The sequence below is a fragment of the Phoxinus phoxinus genome (assembly GCF_949152265.1).
Source record: "Phoxinus phoxinus genome assembly, chromosome: 12".
NCBI classification, from domain to species: Eukaryota; Metazoa; Chordata; class Actinopteri; order Cypriniformes; family Leuciscidae; genus Phoxinus; species Phoxinus phoxinus.
This window is the reverse complement of record NC_136887.1, coordinates 26,381,714-26,397,617: the sequence shown is the minus strand read 5'-3', so window position 1 is coordinate 26,397,617 and position 15,904 is coordinate 26,381,714. Positions and strand designations below refer to the sequence as shown.

Genomic DNA, 15,904 nt, shown 5'->3' with positions numbered 1-15,904 from the left:
ACACACACACACACACACACACACACACACACACACACACACACACACACACAGTATTCCAGCATTGCAATCTTGACATCGCAGCATGTTCATTATAGCCTTAATAAAATATAATAATAAAATAGTCAACCTTTCATATAAAAATTACACTGCTCTGTTTAAATAGTCATTTGTACAGTTTGTGCCGTTCATAGTAAGCACCGCTCCACTGTGATGTTTCCAAGCACATTTTTGCGCATTTGAAGAGGATAATTTTTCTATATTGGAACGTGAGTGTACAAAGTACAAAGCCTATAAAAAGAATAGTTTAGCATCCAAAAATGTTAATAATATATATATATATTATTATTATATATATAATAATATATATGTTAAAAATAGGGGGGGAAAAGAATTTACATATATATATATATATATAATTAAAGCTGCAAGCAGCGATGGAGGGCCCAAGCCGGTGGCATCGCCACCCTGTGCCTTTAGTGCAACTTAGTGGTGGCGGTGCCACCAATCCGGTGGCACCGCCACCCTGGTGCCTTTAGTTGCACTAAAGGCACAGGGTGGCGATGCCACCGGCTTGGGCCCTCCATCGCTGCTTGCAGCTTTAATTATATATATATATATATTATTATTATATATATAATAATATATATGTTAAAAATAGGGGGGAAAAAGAATTTACATATATATATATATATATTATTAAAGCTGCAAGCAGCGATGGAGGGCCCAAGCCGGTGGCATCGCCACCCTGTGCCTTTAGTGCAACTAAAGGCACCAGGGTGGCGGTGCCACCGGCTTGGGCCCGCAATCGCTGCTTGCAGCTTTAATTAATATTTGTTGTTTCCTTCTTAAAATAGAATAGCCTTTTAACTCTTTGCCAATCAAACCTATAGTCATAACTACAATCAGGGTATATATATATTGGGACATTAAGGCTTTTTGTTGTTGTTGTTGTTGTTGCACTAGTTGGGTTATCTTCATGTTTGTCCCTCCAGAGATAATTAACCAAGAATGTAAACCTCAGTTTCTCCGCTATTCACGTAGGAATTGTTGTTATGATCAAATTTGCATTACTGTGGCATATTAATGTTAAAAACTCAAACAACAATGCAAGCAGAGACACTGTCATTTTAAACTTGGATTCCCACATTAATATTTTATGATACCCATCTCCACACTTTTATGGGAAACGCTGCAGTGAGGATTCAGTTAACTGTAAAATCTTATCGATGTAAAATCCATAATAAAATGTACTTTTTACCAATAGGCTGTTTTAATGCAGGCCTAATATATGATATATAATAAATGAACATAAAAAATATTTGGGTGAACAATCCCTTTCAGCACAAAGTACAATAAATCATCTTAAAAGCGCAGTAGTGCCACCCAGTGGCAAGCAAATAAAGCACTACCGTGATAGTTGATGTGGATGTGAGTGCCACTATGTTTCCAAAAGCATCGTGGGTCCAAGTAGAACCATTGCCACGAATGGTTTCTTCAATCAACTTAGCTCTCGATGCTTTGGAGAAATGCAGCCCTGAAGATTAAGCTTAAATCTCTTAGACATATACAGGATTTTATACCGGTCTCTTCCGTAAAGAACTCAAACCAAAAGACACCAAATGATTTTATAACTTTATTTTCAAATAACTTTGAAAATGAAGCTGTTTGAAATAATTAGCAATAAATAAAACAAAATAAGAAAATACAAATGTGAATATATGTTGTAAAAAAAAAACATCCACAGAAGCACATTGCAATATGGTGATTAAAAAGCAAAATGAAATCAACAACAATCTAGAATCACAGTGCTACATGGTTCTTTCCTCGAACACACAGGGGAACACTGAGGGCTGTGTAACTACAACTAAAAATATATATATTTTCAGGGTGCGTTGTAACAAATACAAATTTGAATGCAGTGAGCCAACAAAATCAACTGCAACCCTGTACTTTCTTTAAGTCCAATACTGAGACATAGAACTGATGATCTTGTGTGACACAATCTCATATAGTTTTCATCAGAAGAATAAACGAGGAAACACTGAATACTGAATAAAAATCACACACTGTAACCTTAAAAACAGAACAAAAACAATGGTACAAGACACCACCGGAATGAATATCAGAAAAAAGCCACAACAACACAATGAAGTTACAATGCAATACAACATAAACAACAGATCTTTTTTTAACTTAAAAAATAAACATTGCTTTTGTGTTTTAGAAAGCTTAGGCATTTGCATATCACTAAATTTGCTACTTTAGCAATGATCAAAGTACTCAGCAGTGCTAAGGCTTCATGAATATATTTTGTGTAGCATATATCAACTTAAGCTACAGCTTAGCAGTTTGTATTATTGCATAGCTTACATGTTTGCAGAAACAATCTCTGCTTTTGTGCTTGATGGAAGTGAGCATGCACTGATATCAGCGGCTTCAATGGGGCAAAGCTGACTGGCTCAAGCACAACGGTTTTGCATAATGCGCATTAAGGTGCTTTTAAAGCTATCAAGAAGTAACATTTATTTACATGTACAGAATATATTTGAAAGCAATATTTTACATCAACTTTGACAGAAGGTGCATTAGGCTATGTATTAAATATTACTAATGTTTTTAAATCTCTCGATTCATACTGAACAGTGTAACATATTCGTTTCAATACAATGTGTAGTCAAATAAACAATATTTCCTTGAGATTTGGACATGTTTGGAGGATTGAAAGATAGATAAGAAGTTTCAGTTTTTTTAGTATAATTTTATTATTCTATTTTACCTCCAATTATGGATGTTAGAGTGATATTTAAAGAAGTCAGTTATTATAGTCAGAGTTTTTTTTTTTTAGATTGTTTTGTGGATTTTCGTAACTTTCGTGAGACATTTTTTTTAATGTTTAATATGTATAACATTTTGGTATACTGATGCGTCAAGATCCCAGATCTTCTCATTCCTTATTATGAAAATGAGCATATTCATGAACAGGAAGACATATTTAGGTAAAATCAATGAATATTGCAGATCCTTTTTTATTATTATTTACTTTAAACCACTGCCTTGTGCTCATATAATGACTAGTAGTATGCTAAACGTCAATGACTGTGGATTTGGAAGTCCAGTAAAAAGCATGCAAAGCTTTATCGTGTCTACGTGAATCTGGCAGTTTTGAAATTTAATGGAGCATCACAAATGGCTTTAGATCATTAGTGTTTTCAGGACGGGAGCGGGTCACCGTAGTCATTTTGGTCTTGCGCGTACCTGCAGCAAGGTGGGCGTCTGTTCCATAATGCGCACCAGCAGCTTGTCAATGTAGTCCTCCAGGTCTCTGACTTGAACCTTCATCTTCTTCAGTTCGGCCTCACGTTTCTCCAACAACGCCTCCTGCACCTCAGTTTCAGCTCGCTGCTTCTTGACGTCCATTTCCTGCTGAAGCAGCAGAGCTATCAGCTCCATGTTGGTCATGTTCTGATACTGAGCCCGGGCCTCAATCAGAGCCAACTGCACAGGAAACAGAAACACAGTCGTTTATGTTATGAATTAAAACTACTTCATAAAGTGTTTCAGCTGGTTTTCCATCACTTGTGCGTTCTTTCATTATCTTCACAGTGCACTCAGCACAAGTCCATATACAGTTTACTGAGACCCTAAATAACCTCTCTGACCAATATGCTTTTTTGAATCAGTGATATCTGTTGAGTAGAAGGGACATTTAGGGTGTTATTAGATACAAACTTAATAACCTATTATTAGATGCCTTAATAATAGTATCTATTAGATTACACTTGTTAGGTTAAAAGCACCTTTACTTCATTAAACTTTCAGTACCTGGTTCTGCTCATCCTCAGCAGTGGTTGCTGGTGCAGATCTTCCAGGGTTAATGGTGGACTTGAGTTTTTCCAGAACTGAGCGGCTTTCATGTTTCTTCTCTGCCTGGACAGTCGTGTTGGTCAAGGGCTTCACTGGGTGAGGGCTGTACAGCGGTGCAAAAAGGAGATTAATTAATTATTTACGTAGACCTAGGGAGTTCAGCATGGTTTAACCAGTACTCTGTTGGCATCTTGTACTTTCAGCTACTTTTCTAAATCTCATGTTTTTTTGCTTATTGAATTCCTGGTGAGTTAGTGAGTATAGCACAAGCACAAGCGAATAGTTGAAGAAGCAATGGTTAAAAGTAACATACTTTAGACAAAAACTTGTCCAATGACATATATTCCAGAATCATGTGCCAATTTGTCTGGTGTTTGCTGAATTTTACTGTATACATATTTTTTTTTAAAATGACAGGAGCTGATTGTTGTAGAATCATGTTTGCAATGGCAATTTAACAATTTCATCACTCAGAGTTGCTCTGTCATAGTTCAGAAAGACTTAATGCTCTCAGTTTTATTTCATTTAAGCATCAACTTGTTTGGAGAGTTAATTAAATTTTTTATAAAAACAGTTTATCCCTTTTTTCTTAAATTGAAATAAAGATGGAATAAATCAAAATATAAATATTGATGAAAGACTTCAACTTATTTTGTTTTAGTTAGTTGCCAAAATAGTATTTCTAATTTTTAAGTTTTATAAGTTTAAGTACTAAAATGACTAAAGCCAAATTTTAAATAAATAAAGCTATGTAGAAATATTAAAAAATGAATATGAATAAAATGACAAAAGCACTAACAAAAATCACTAAAACTTGATTTAAAACAAAAACAAAAATAAAAAATATAAAATATCTCCTAAAAGTAATTTGAAGTCATCCTGGCAAATCTGAGCACTAAGACTTTGTTGAGGTAATTTCTAAAAGGAGACGTGAGATTACTGGATTTTAGTTGAAGATTTTTAGAAGTATAAGAAAAAAAGGAGTCTCAAGCAATTTAATATCAACGCTGTCAAGAAGAAGCACTTCAGATATTAAAGATATCTCATTTACAATTTTTGTCTCTGGGTACTAACAAACTAAAAAACAATGATACTAGAGTCTACATCTCACATCATCAAACCTTTCATAAACACTTGATTCAAACGATACAACTCTGTCATCTAACTTTAGACTATTTTAATAGTAGGTTTAGTTACCTCTACAAAGAAAGATGTGTTGCGGTGTGTCTACCAAAACAGAATGAAGACTGAATAAAGCAACAGAAAAGCAAAGATGAAAAATGAAATAACTAAAGGTAACAGCATGAGCAAACCAGGAGGAAACATAATAAGAGATGGTGCACATTTGACGAAGTCCAAATTATAGCAAGCTGTGAGCGCAAAAACAAAGTTTGTTCTAGGCCAACATATGTGAGAGCATTTATGAGCCTGTCCTATTGCAACTGTGAGAGAGAATTAATTAATTTCTCAGGTGAGAGCAGAGGTGAGTGCGCTTTTAAAGGCAGTGAGGTCTCACCTGCTCTCCTCATGGGGCAGGAGGACGTTTGCTGGCTGTGTCTCCTCAGGTGAGAGGGAGAGCGGTGCATCAACGTGGGACTGGGCTGAGGAGGAGCATGTGGAACCCATGCTGGGCATCTCGTTTGGGGGCTTTGCCGGAAGGGAAGGGTCAAGGCGGAGACAGGAATTAGTACCAGCTAATGGGGTGGGTGAAGAGGAAAGATCATGCAAAATGAGGTCTGATGCAGGATTATAAGAGCCTGGGAGCGAGTCAGCACAGGAGACAGTTTTGGGTGAGCTTGTGGTTGAGCGTGGTCTGATGCGGGCTGATCTAACTTCTGTTGTACAGGGGCTTCTGGAATTTCTTGGAGCTACTCTAGCATGCAAGTCCTCAAAGCTGATTTGTTCATCCAACGTCGAACAAGATCCCTTGACCTCAGTGTTCTTTGAGAAGCAGACTTCAGAGTTTAGGTTACCTTCTGTTAAATTAACATTAGGCTCCTGATCATCATGCGTAGTGTGCCAGATGCAACCGTCTTCCACCATCTCTGGTTGGATTTGAGTTGTCACAGTGTTGTCATTGCTTGAGAACGTTTGAGTGATCACAGTGATGTCGTTTCCGAGGAGAACATCAGCCACGTCTTGAGAGTCACAGTTAAACTTTGAAGCAGTGTTTTGGTGTTCACAAGGGTCGACTTTTTGTCCTCCCAGTCCTTCACAAGATCTCTCAAAAGGTGACGAGCAATGGTTATGGTTGTGTGAGTCAGACAAATGTGTTGTGCTATCATTATGAGTGTTCCTTGGTGAAAACATATTCAACTCTGACGCCATTCTGCACGATATATCCTCAGGTAAGCCTGGTGAGCACCTGGGAAGTGAGGAACCGTTGCCAGAGTGCAAATGTGAAGAAACTTTGGATTCTTCACCTTCTTTATTAATTTCAATAGGTGGTTGCAAGTCCGACTGTGAACTTTCAGAATCAATGAAAGCAAACTCTGTAACATCTGTATTGTTGTTCGAATCTCTAGGGGAGAGGGTCAACAATCCAATGCCATTGGTTTTAGTCTGTAGTTGTTGCTCATTGGAGACCTTTACTTCAGAGGACAATTCTGAATCGTGTTTGGGTTGGGTCTGAGGTGAACTGCAAAGTGATTCGGTCACCGTGGTTTCCCAATCAGACGGAAAACAAAGTGTTTCAGGTACCGTGTTCTCGCATTCAGAGCTTCCAAGTGCATCTTCACAGAAACCATTTGGAGAGCCACAAGTGTTGTTTGTAGGGAAATCTTGCCCTGTTGCTTCCCCAACTCTGAATTGGTTCAGTTTGATATCACTGTTCAACTCCGCTTCCATCTTGTTATACCCTACTGAAGAAATGTGATGCAACTCTTTATCTGAACATACAATTTGAGAGCTCCTCTTCAAGTCTCCGTCTCTCACACGCTGAAGGGAGGCAAAGTCAGTCTGGGAGAGAAAGCATGCCTCTTTCTGCACAGCCAGCTCCTGAGCTCTATCCAACCAGCTGTCCATGGTGATCACTTGGGTTTTCATGGGTTTACGTGGTGGTAGAGGAGGCAGATCCCATGGCTTTGAAATACCCATATCAACTTCATCAACTCTTAAACCAATCGCTTTATCATTTACAAACACCATCTGGTTTGTTTTTGATTCCTGTGAAAGAAACGGTGCTGATGGAGGTCTAGTTGGAGTTCCACTTGGTGATTTGAGGCGGCTTGAGGCAAATGCTTCAAAATCATCCCATTCCCCAGCCCTCTCAGACAGAGAGTGGTTCGGATTAATATTTGAGTTTGCTTCTGGGGTCTCAAGCATAATGGTCGGAAGAGACCTCTGCCTGGACATACTCCTGGGTCTTTCCCGCTTTATTGCGGACATTTTATTTGACACTCCATTACGGAGGGGACTGGATCCGACTGGATAATGATAAAGACTTGAATTTAGAGAACAGTAACCAGCAGTTGGAGACGTCAGTGCTTCCTCGGCTATAAGATCCTCAAAAAAAGGGTTTTGCTGTAGTCGTGTGAGGAAAGGGTTGGAGGGAGAGATGGAAGGGGGTGTTGGGGAAGAGTGGGTGAATGGGTTGGTGTGATTGCCACTAGGGGGAGACACCAAGCCAGTAGTGCAACTGAGGGGAAGAGAGCATGGGGGCTGACTGGGGGAGCAAGGGATCTGACAGGGGGTGTCTGAGCTGCTCTCTACCTTAGGAGAGACTCCCAGCCTGTGGAGGGAAGGCACAAGTAGTCCTCTTAGTCATAGTGTGTAATGGGCCATATCATCCAACTATGGGTGAGGGGAGAGAGACAGTTCTTCTCTATTACAGAGACACCTGTTAAAGGGATGGTTCGGAGAAATTTCAACCTAGGGTCCTTTTCACCATGACCTCCAGCCAAACACCCCCCAGAAGCTTTTTCTCCCTTGGTCGAACATTATTAAAGTTAGAGTTTATTTAGAGATACCAGCCGAATGGCTTAGTGCAGGCTAATGGATACGAAGGTTTTATCTCGTAAATTACCCCACTAACAATGCCTGGAATGGTACCAAACTTCTACAGTAGTACAAATAGGTTCTGTACTCATAAAACGAGGCATTGGAAGGTGTGTAAGTACATCAGGAGTTTATTTAAATTACAATATGCCAGATGGGTTATGCTACCCCTAACCCGGACGTCGAGGTCACTTCCGTGATTTGGGAAAAGCCCGTAAATGTCCTGTCAGAAAGCGATGCATACGGATGTAGTGTAACGACGCCCAGTTCCAGGAATGCACTAATATTTTGTCGGTAGTACCAGTTTAAAACAAGTATTAGTTAACACTTAAGTTGTCAACACTTTGGGAAAAAAAGAAGAAAAAAAAGTGGATATACCAAAAAACTTTTTCAGCAACACCATGTGCTTGGCTCGAGGTTATGGTGCAAAGAACCCTAGGTTGAAATTACTCCGAACCATCCCTTTAATAGAAGAAAAACTGTCTTTGGATTCAAATTCGTTTATGTTTTGTTCCGGTAGTGTCTGGCATGTTTTGACCAGCTTGCAAATTGTGTTCCTACATAAATACCGTTGGTTTAGCTGGAACAATTGAATAAGAGCAATAGGGGTGGGAAAAGGTGTTTTCTTTCATCCTAAAATCTTTAATCAGGGGTGGCTGATTTAATAAGTAGATACAATAAACCAGTAGAAATTTTGGATTATCATCCCTATCGCTCATTTGACGTTGCATCATATCCATTTTAAACCACTTAATTGCAATAAGATGCAACATATAATTCAATACAACTAACTAATTCAATTAGTTAGACAAATGTTGTGTATAAGTTAAATATTTTCGTAACAACCTTTCTTCTAGCAAAAATAACTATGTATTGAGACATTGTTATTATGAAATAAAATTACTCCTATTGTGATATAAGATGTGTCATAACACCCACCTCTAACTCTAACTAATCAAAATAAAACGGGTGTGAACTATAAGAAAATGATTTGATGTGTTGAAAAAAAAAACATGCTGCTGAACAAAAAGATGAAATTACTGAAAGGTGAAATAAAAATAAAATCAATTTAATTTAATATAAAAGTGGACATTTCTTTAAAAAAAGAAAGAAAATTGCTGATGATTTTGAATGCTTCAACAAATTTGTGGAACTTGACAATTGTTTTGGATGAAAACACACACATTAACAAGCCCTTCTTTGAAAAATGCCTTGACCTATGTTCTGCAAACCAAGAGCAATATAAAGGAATGAAATGGAAAAAGCTGCTGCAGTAACTGTTGCATCAGCAAATTCAAACAGCTCTTTTTTCTAAGAATATTCTCTGAGGACCAAAATGCAGGCTGACATTCAAAGCCATTCCCTTAAAAACGAAGTATTCCTTTTGAAGAACGCCTGACAGTCAAATACCGATCATGGTGAGTGGCTATTGATGATATTGATACATGTGCATAGTCAGACATCTTTTGTACTGTAACATAAACCCTAGTAGCCGTGCTTTCACTCACCTTGGCTTGTTCTGCGAGTCACCGGAGCCAAACCATCCTCTGCGTCTGCCCTCAAGAGGAGCAGAAACCTGGCTCTGCTCCGGCTTGGCTGGGAGAGAGTCACTCCTCCCGCTAGAAAACAGAGTTTTCCTCAGCTTTTTCCCTTTATCCACCACTTCCACGGGTCCAGCGGCCTGCACTGGCTTCCCCTCTGGAGTGGCGGCCCCTTGGGTCTGACTCTGAGCTCCATCCATCTCCCCGTCCTCCTTCTTGGTCTTTTCAATGGACCAGCGTCTCCCATCGCTCTTCTGCGAGTCCTCCCCACGTCGGGTCAGGTTCTGGAGAGAGCGAGAAAGGGGTGCGCATTTCTCCAGCAGGGAGAGCTTGGCCGGGAGGGTGCTTGGACTCTTGGGGCTGGCAGGTTCGGATGAGTAGATATGGCTGCCGTTGATGCAGAGGGTTGATTTGGAGAGCGTGCTCTGACCTTTTAGGTTTTCCACGGCAGGGATAAGATGAGGAACACCCGTGATCTTACTGGCTTCATCGCTGTGTGCACGCTTGTGGGTCATCACTTTAAAGACACAAATCACAGAATTTAGATCGGTAGGTGTCGACCAGACATTTGAGGAGTGTTTGAAAGATGTCTCAAAGGGATAGCTCACCCCAAAAGGAAAATTCTGTCTTAGTTTACTCACCCCCATGTCGTTCCAAATTTATTTCATCTGTGAAACACAAAAGAAGATATTTAGTTTTTTTTTTAGCTTTGTCCACACAATGAAAGTAAATGCTGTCAGATGTAGTTTTGGACCCCATTGACTTTAATTGCATGCACAAAAATAGTTGATACATTCTTTAAAATATCCTCTTTTTTGATCCATAGAATATAGAAAATAATAATATAAGTTTGGAACGACATGAGGGTGAGTAAATTATCATAAACTACTGTATATGGAGCCCAGATTATGTAAATTGTGTTTATATATTCTTATAGGTGACTGACCTTTTATCCCTGCTTCAGTGTCCATACGGAAGGGCTCCATCACTCTGCTGCTGTAGACCGGTGTTCTGGACAGCTCTACTGGGACGAATGGATCCCCGGCGGACGATGCCATGCTACTGTCCGAAGCCAATGACGAACAGGACCGTGTGTCTGAATTCTTGCGTAGTTTCCCTTTAAAGAAGAAGTCTTTCACCTTGCTCCGGTGTTCATCGAGCACCTCTTCCTCGCCTGGATCATCGGGTCTACCATCTCCAGCAAACGGAGGACCTACAGACCCTGATATGGCGGCGTAGCGGCCGGGTAAAATGGCAGAGGAAGACTCCAAATCTCCTCGCTTTTTTCCTGTGACGCGGTCCTTCAGTTTCCCAAATGCAGAACGAGGCTTGTCCTTTACGGTCAAGTCGTACATGCTAGCGGTCATGTTGTTGCGGGTGAACTGGATGGTGACCTGCAGCTCTCCTCGCTCCTTCACCTTTCGACCAGCCTTGGAGTGCATCTTGAACCACCTTAAGCATAGAAGAAGAAAAGAAAATCATCTAAAAGCTCATTTATATAATCTAATGCACACTTAAATTTTATGTTTAAAAACACTTTTAAAACACTATTTTAATACAATTAGCTTGAGATACTTTAAGCAAATGTCAAAATGAATATCCAATTTTCATATTATAATTTTAATGCTGTGATAAATTAATTAAGTTGTAGTATTAAAAATTACTGTTTTAATTTATTTAGACAAAATATTATAGAATTGTAATACTGGTCATTTATTGTTATTGATCATTAGATGAAAATCAATATCAAAGTGAATGGTGCATCCCTACTTTTCATTTAATGGTTATGATAAACATAAATATGAATCTCATGAAGACTGCCAAGAACATATCCAGATTATTTTGCATTCCACCCCCCCCCCCCCCCCATTTTTTTTTTTTTTTTAGCAAAATCAAACTGAAACCCATTTTATAATAATTTTAAATTGTATGATTTGTGACATTATTAAAATATATTACAGTACAAAACAGTTATTTAAAATTGAAATAATGCTTAAAAAAATACAGTAAAAACAGTAATATTGTGATGAAATAAAAGCAGCCTTGTTGAGCATAAGAGACTTCTTTCAAAAACATTTTAAATATCTTACTGACCCCAAATGTTTGAACAGTGTTTTTTTGTCTATTGATTTTTAAGCTATTTAAAAAAAATAAACATTTGGGCCGAACTTTTACACTTAAAATTATGCTCTCACTGATGGCCTCATCTTTTATAACATCAGCTTACAATTTCCTGCACCACACTGAAGCAAACTGCTATGACCTATACAGGAGTGCAAACACAAGTGGGGGCCTCTTGAACGAATGTTACTGCATTAGGATAGTGCAGTCCCTTTGTCTCACAGAGAACCAGTGGTGAAACTATTTCCTCCATTTCCGGTACACCACAGAGCACCTCATGTGCGCACACGTGCAGAGAGCCAAGACAAACGCCTTAAACCGGGAGACGGCAGAAGAGAGAGAAAGAGAGGGAGAAAGAGGTGCAACTCCGAGCTCAATTAAATCCAGATGTGCAGAACAGCCTCGCGCCTAACAATGACATGTGATGTTTCAGATTCAGAATAGTGTGTGCAGAGATGGACATTTCCATATGACCTGAAATGCTAAGAGGCCTGTAACATGGCAGTGCAAACACAGTAACTAGAAAATGAAAGTTCGTCCAGATAAATATTGAATGTTGACATGACGAATTTATTTGCTATGCTGTTACTAGACAAATCCAGTCACCTGACCTTAGCAGTGTGGTGTTCAAGGTGGTTGCAGGAGGACTTTAAGAAAGTTGCAGGCAGGTGAGTTTAATTAAGACTCTTGGTCAAACTAGAGTTGAGAACCTGATTTAGATTATAGTTATAGATTGTTATCTTATATACTAATTATTCATTTAAATACTTTCATTTAAAGTCATGCTGATGTGGCCCCCGAAGCGGAGATCCACTGTTGTAAATGGTTGCAAGGACAACAGCCAAGCATTGTTGCAGCATGTTTTGCACCGGCTAACACATTTTTATTTTATTTTGTCCCTATTATTTTGATTTTGAACACCTTTGCAGATCTGGAACTATTAAAACCAGTAAAATGCGTATACAGATATGAAACAAATATACTAATAAATATAATAATTAGGCTTATTCTAAACTCAAATTCAATTACAATTTGGTATTACTAACATTGTGATAGCGTTTTTTAATTAAATACGTTTTGTTAGTTGTTACTTTGAGAGTTGAATGGTGGACGTGAGGATAAAGGATATGCATCGAATATGAAAATAACATTGTTATTGTTGCTCAGCATGGCTCAGTGACTTCCTCCCTCACTTGTTTACAGAGGTTTTAGCCAAGCGGCCCCCACCTACCTCATCTCTTCCTCCTCTCCCATGACAAATGATTTACTCCTAATGATGGCACTGCTAGATATGTAGTTAAACTTAATCTGCATTACATCTGGAAGCTTCTAAACAAGAGATATATTCAAATAAAATGAACATTGAAGAAAGACTAAGATTCCAGAAAGGTTACGTCTGTTGGACTGCAGTGAAATGCGTGTTTGTTGAGCTTCAGTCGGACTCTGTGACCATTCTGACACACACTGGTACTACCCTGTGTGTGCCCTGTGTGCAGGCATGACTCTGTGCCAGCACTGATGAGGACTAGACGCAGCATGCCCCTCCAAGTATGTTGCTGTTGTTGTGTCTGTACAAACATATCCCATTACTCTGGAATTCAAAACAGTGTTGGTTTTGCACTTCCCATAAATTGCTTGTGTGGCTTTGACCACCATGCATGTGTTTAATATTGCATGTGACATCAGTAATTTAGGTTAAGTTTTGGTGGCAGGCCAAATAATCTTCCTGCAGTTTTATTATGTTGCAAATGCAAATGTCTGTCCAACTGGGAAATGGGTGCACAGGAATTCTTCCATCCAAAAATCACAGGCTCACAGTTTTGGCATGACTGTGTCAAATATCCCAGGACTATATCAACTGAAAAACAAGGAAAGCTCCTATGCTTTAAAAAGGACATTCAATTACATGAACTTGTAAGGCTATAATAACCATAAAGATAGAACTTAAGGCTACACTTTTTTGTTTTGTTTTTTTACAATCACTCTTTCATGCTGTTGAGTGGGAATGATGGAGAAGCGCAAAAACACTAAAAATGTCATGTTTATTTTAACCTGTACCCAATAATCAATTATAGTATCATTGGGATACTATTATTGTTTTTATCAAAATTTTGCATACATTTTTATGTTTCCCACTTCCATTTGAATTGTATTTTATTATTATTATAATTTTTTAAATGTGTCTATTTCGTTTTTATTCATTTTTATTTCAGGTTTAAGCTTAGTTATTTTAGTATATAATTTTTTGGGGGAATGTTTAAAATTTAGACAATTTTAAAAGGGTTTTGGATACTTTTGTGCTCTGGGAGAGATCAACTCAACCAGCTAAGACGAGCAAACCATTACATTGGAATATCGTGTAAATACCTTAGCACGTGAATATGGTAATCATGCAGTAGCCTACTATGGTAACTGATGCCACTGTACCGTGGTACTGACACAGTGCAAAAGTCTTAAGAGGCCCTCGACCAAGAGGCCCATTAATTGATCCTATTATTAGCTCTACTCACTCATTTCTAGGACACATTCCTTCCTGGAAAACTTTGTCGAGAGGAACAATAGTTTGTCCGAGAAACACGTCCAGCCCGATCAGCACTCTATGCATCACGGTGAGCACCAGGTTGCTGCTCCCGGGCGGGTACGCGCTCGTCCCACCCGCCTCCAGCAGCCCGGGCTGGAGCTCAAACGAGCACTCCTCGTTCCACTGCGGCTCATCAGCCTTCTCCACCAGGCCGGTGGTGTACTTCTCCTTGCCGACCTGGATGATAGTGTAAACATAGCGGCTGCCTTGCTTGCCCTTCGACCGCAGACCCCTCGCGCGAAGCACGGTCACGTTGACATGCGTCGGGACCCATCTCTGATCATCGTCGTCCAGGCTGATAAGAGGCATCCCGGTGCAGTTGGAGACGCAGTTGTTTGGGCTAATCCAACAGAATGACACTTGCGCATTGGATAACTATGCACTGCCCGCGCCCTTGCGCCTGTCCGCCGCCCGAAGTTGCAGAAAGAGAAATCGCTGCATTATCATTCAGCTCAATTCAAAAAGACGATCACAATCGCAACGCTGATGATAATAAATCGCCTATATAATCCCTCGCGAGACAAACCACACCAATTTACTTTAGTGGGCGTTGTGGACCCTCGGCGTCACCGCCACAAGATTTTGACAACTCACTGCGCTGCTGCTGCGCGGCCCGCCCTCCAACATTTTGTGGGGGCTCCGCAATAAAGTGCCCAGCAGAATTAAAGAGAAAGGCAGCTCAAATCCGTGATGGAATATTTCATATTAGAACGTAATTAATAATCTTGCAGAGATCACTAGTTTGAGCTCTACCTTGACTTGGAATCAGAGAGCACGCCATAATGTGAGAAAACGTAACTGAGAAACGCTGAAGCAGCTCCAATGTTTCTTTCGTGCAAGAGTTTTGAATGAATCCTTTCGGTGAGCGAATCGGTTATTTGAACAAATCTTTTATTTTTTATTCTCTCGTTCACTTTCATGGATCTTGCAAAGGAGCATCTCATTGGTGGGACTTACAAACGAGTCGCAGGTGTAGTTTCAGGTGTCTCTCTCTGTAGAACCAAAATCAGTGGGCGTTTTAATTCTTTTACTAATTAGCTAAAATCATGAAGGTTCATATCGAAACCCACCTCTAAACCTCACTCTACTTGGGTTGGGTAAAGCGGATGAAAAACGCCCATCGGTTTGAAAACGCCCACTGTTGGGGTCACTTGCATTCTGCAGAGATTTTATCAAGGTCTGATGAGAGTGGTGATTTAAGGATGAAATCTGAACAGCGCTTGCACACTTTCTAGATGCACACAAATTTTAATAAAGGATAATATGACATTTTCCAGTAGACTGTGCTTAGAGCAAATCGAATGGGTGAATGATACAATGACTGGCATAATGATGAGAAATATCACTGAACGAATAAGAATCTGGCTGCATCCGAAATCGCATACTCGTCTCAAGTAGGCACTTATTATGATTTATGTTGAATAATTAACTTTACGACCGCTACAAATGTTTTCTATATAGTATTAATGCGTATGAATGTAATCTGGACTACATTCACCATTTTGTCATTATCATGTGACCAGTGTTGGGGGAAATGCATTACAAGTAACTTACTTTGTTTTCCCATTTATTGACTGACAGCTCTCCTGTCCTCATATTGAGACAAATCAAAGTGCAGAAGCGTTATGTGTGTGTGTGTGTGTGTGTGTGTGTGAACATGATGTTTATTGTAGTTCTAGACTAAATGTGAGCATTTACTCTCACTTGCACAAAAAATATTCAATATTCCTCAAAATGAATAAAATCAGTGAAATGCAGAATACTACTTTTGGTGTGAAAGGGTCTTTACATTTGCAAA

At 39.3% G+C, this 15,904-nt stretch overlaps 1 protein-coding gene across 4 annotated transcripts; it reads right to left on the bottom strand.

The window, feature by feature from the left end:
- Positions 1-1,630: 1,630 nt before the first annotated feature.
- Positions 1,631-14,727, bottom strand: rab11fip5b (RAB11 family interacting protein 5b (class I)). Of its 4 annotated transcripts, XM_079631016.1 has the most exons (8): positions 14,036-14,714; positions 10,351-10,856; positions 10,046-10,072; positions 9,372-9,921; positions 7,579-7,597; positions 5,384-5,514; positions 3,826-3,970; positions 1,631-3,498 (listed from the first exon to the last, which is right to left on the bottom strand). In XM_079631016.1, exons 1-8 carry the CDS (start codon positions 14,413-14,415, stop codon positions 3,238-3,240), a joined length of 2,019 nt encoding a protein of 672 aa, XP_079487142.1. In that variant the 5' UTR covers positions 14,416-14,714; the 3' UTR covers positions 1,631-3,237. The 4 variants fall into 4 exon arrangements, with proteins under 4 accessions (XP_079487142.1, XP_079487139.1, XP_079487140.1 ...); XM_079631013.1 differs by having other exon boundaries at positions 5,384-7,597; positions 14,036-14,727; XM_079631015.1 differs by lacking the exon at positions 1,631-3,498 and adding an exon at positions 3,519-3,689 and having other exon boundaries at positions 5,384-7,597; positions 14,036-14,718.
- Positions 14,728-15,904: the final 1,177 nt, after the last annotated feature.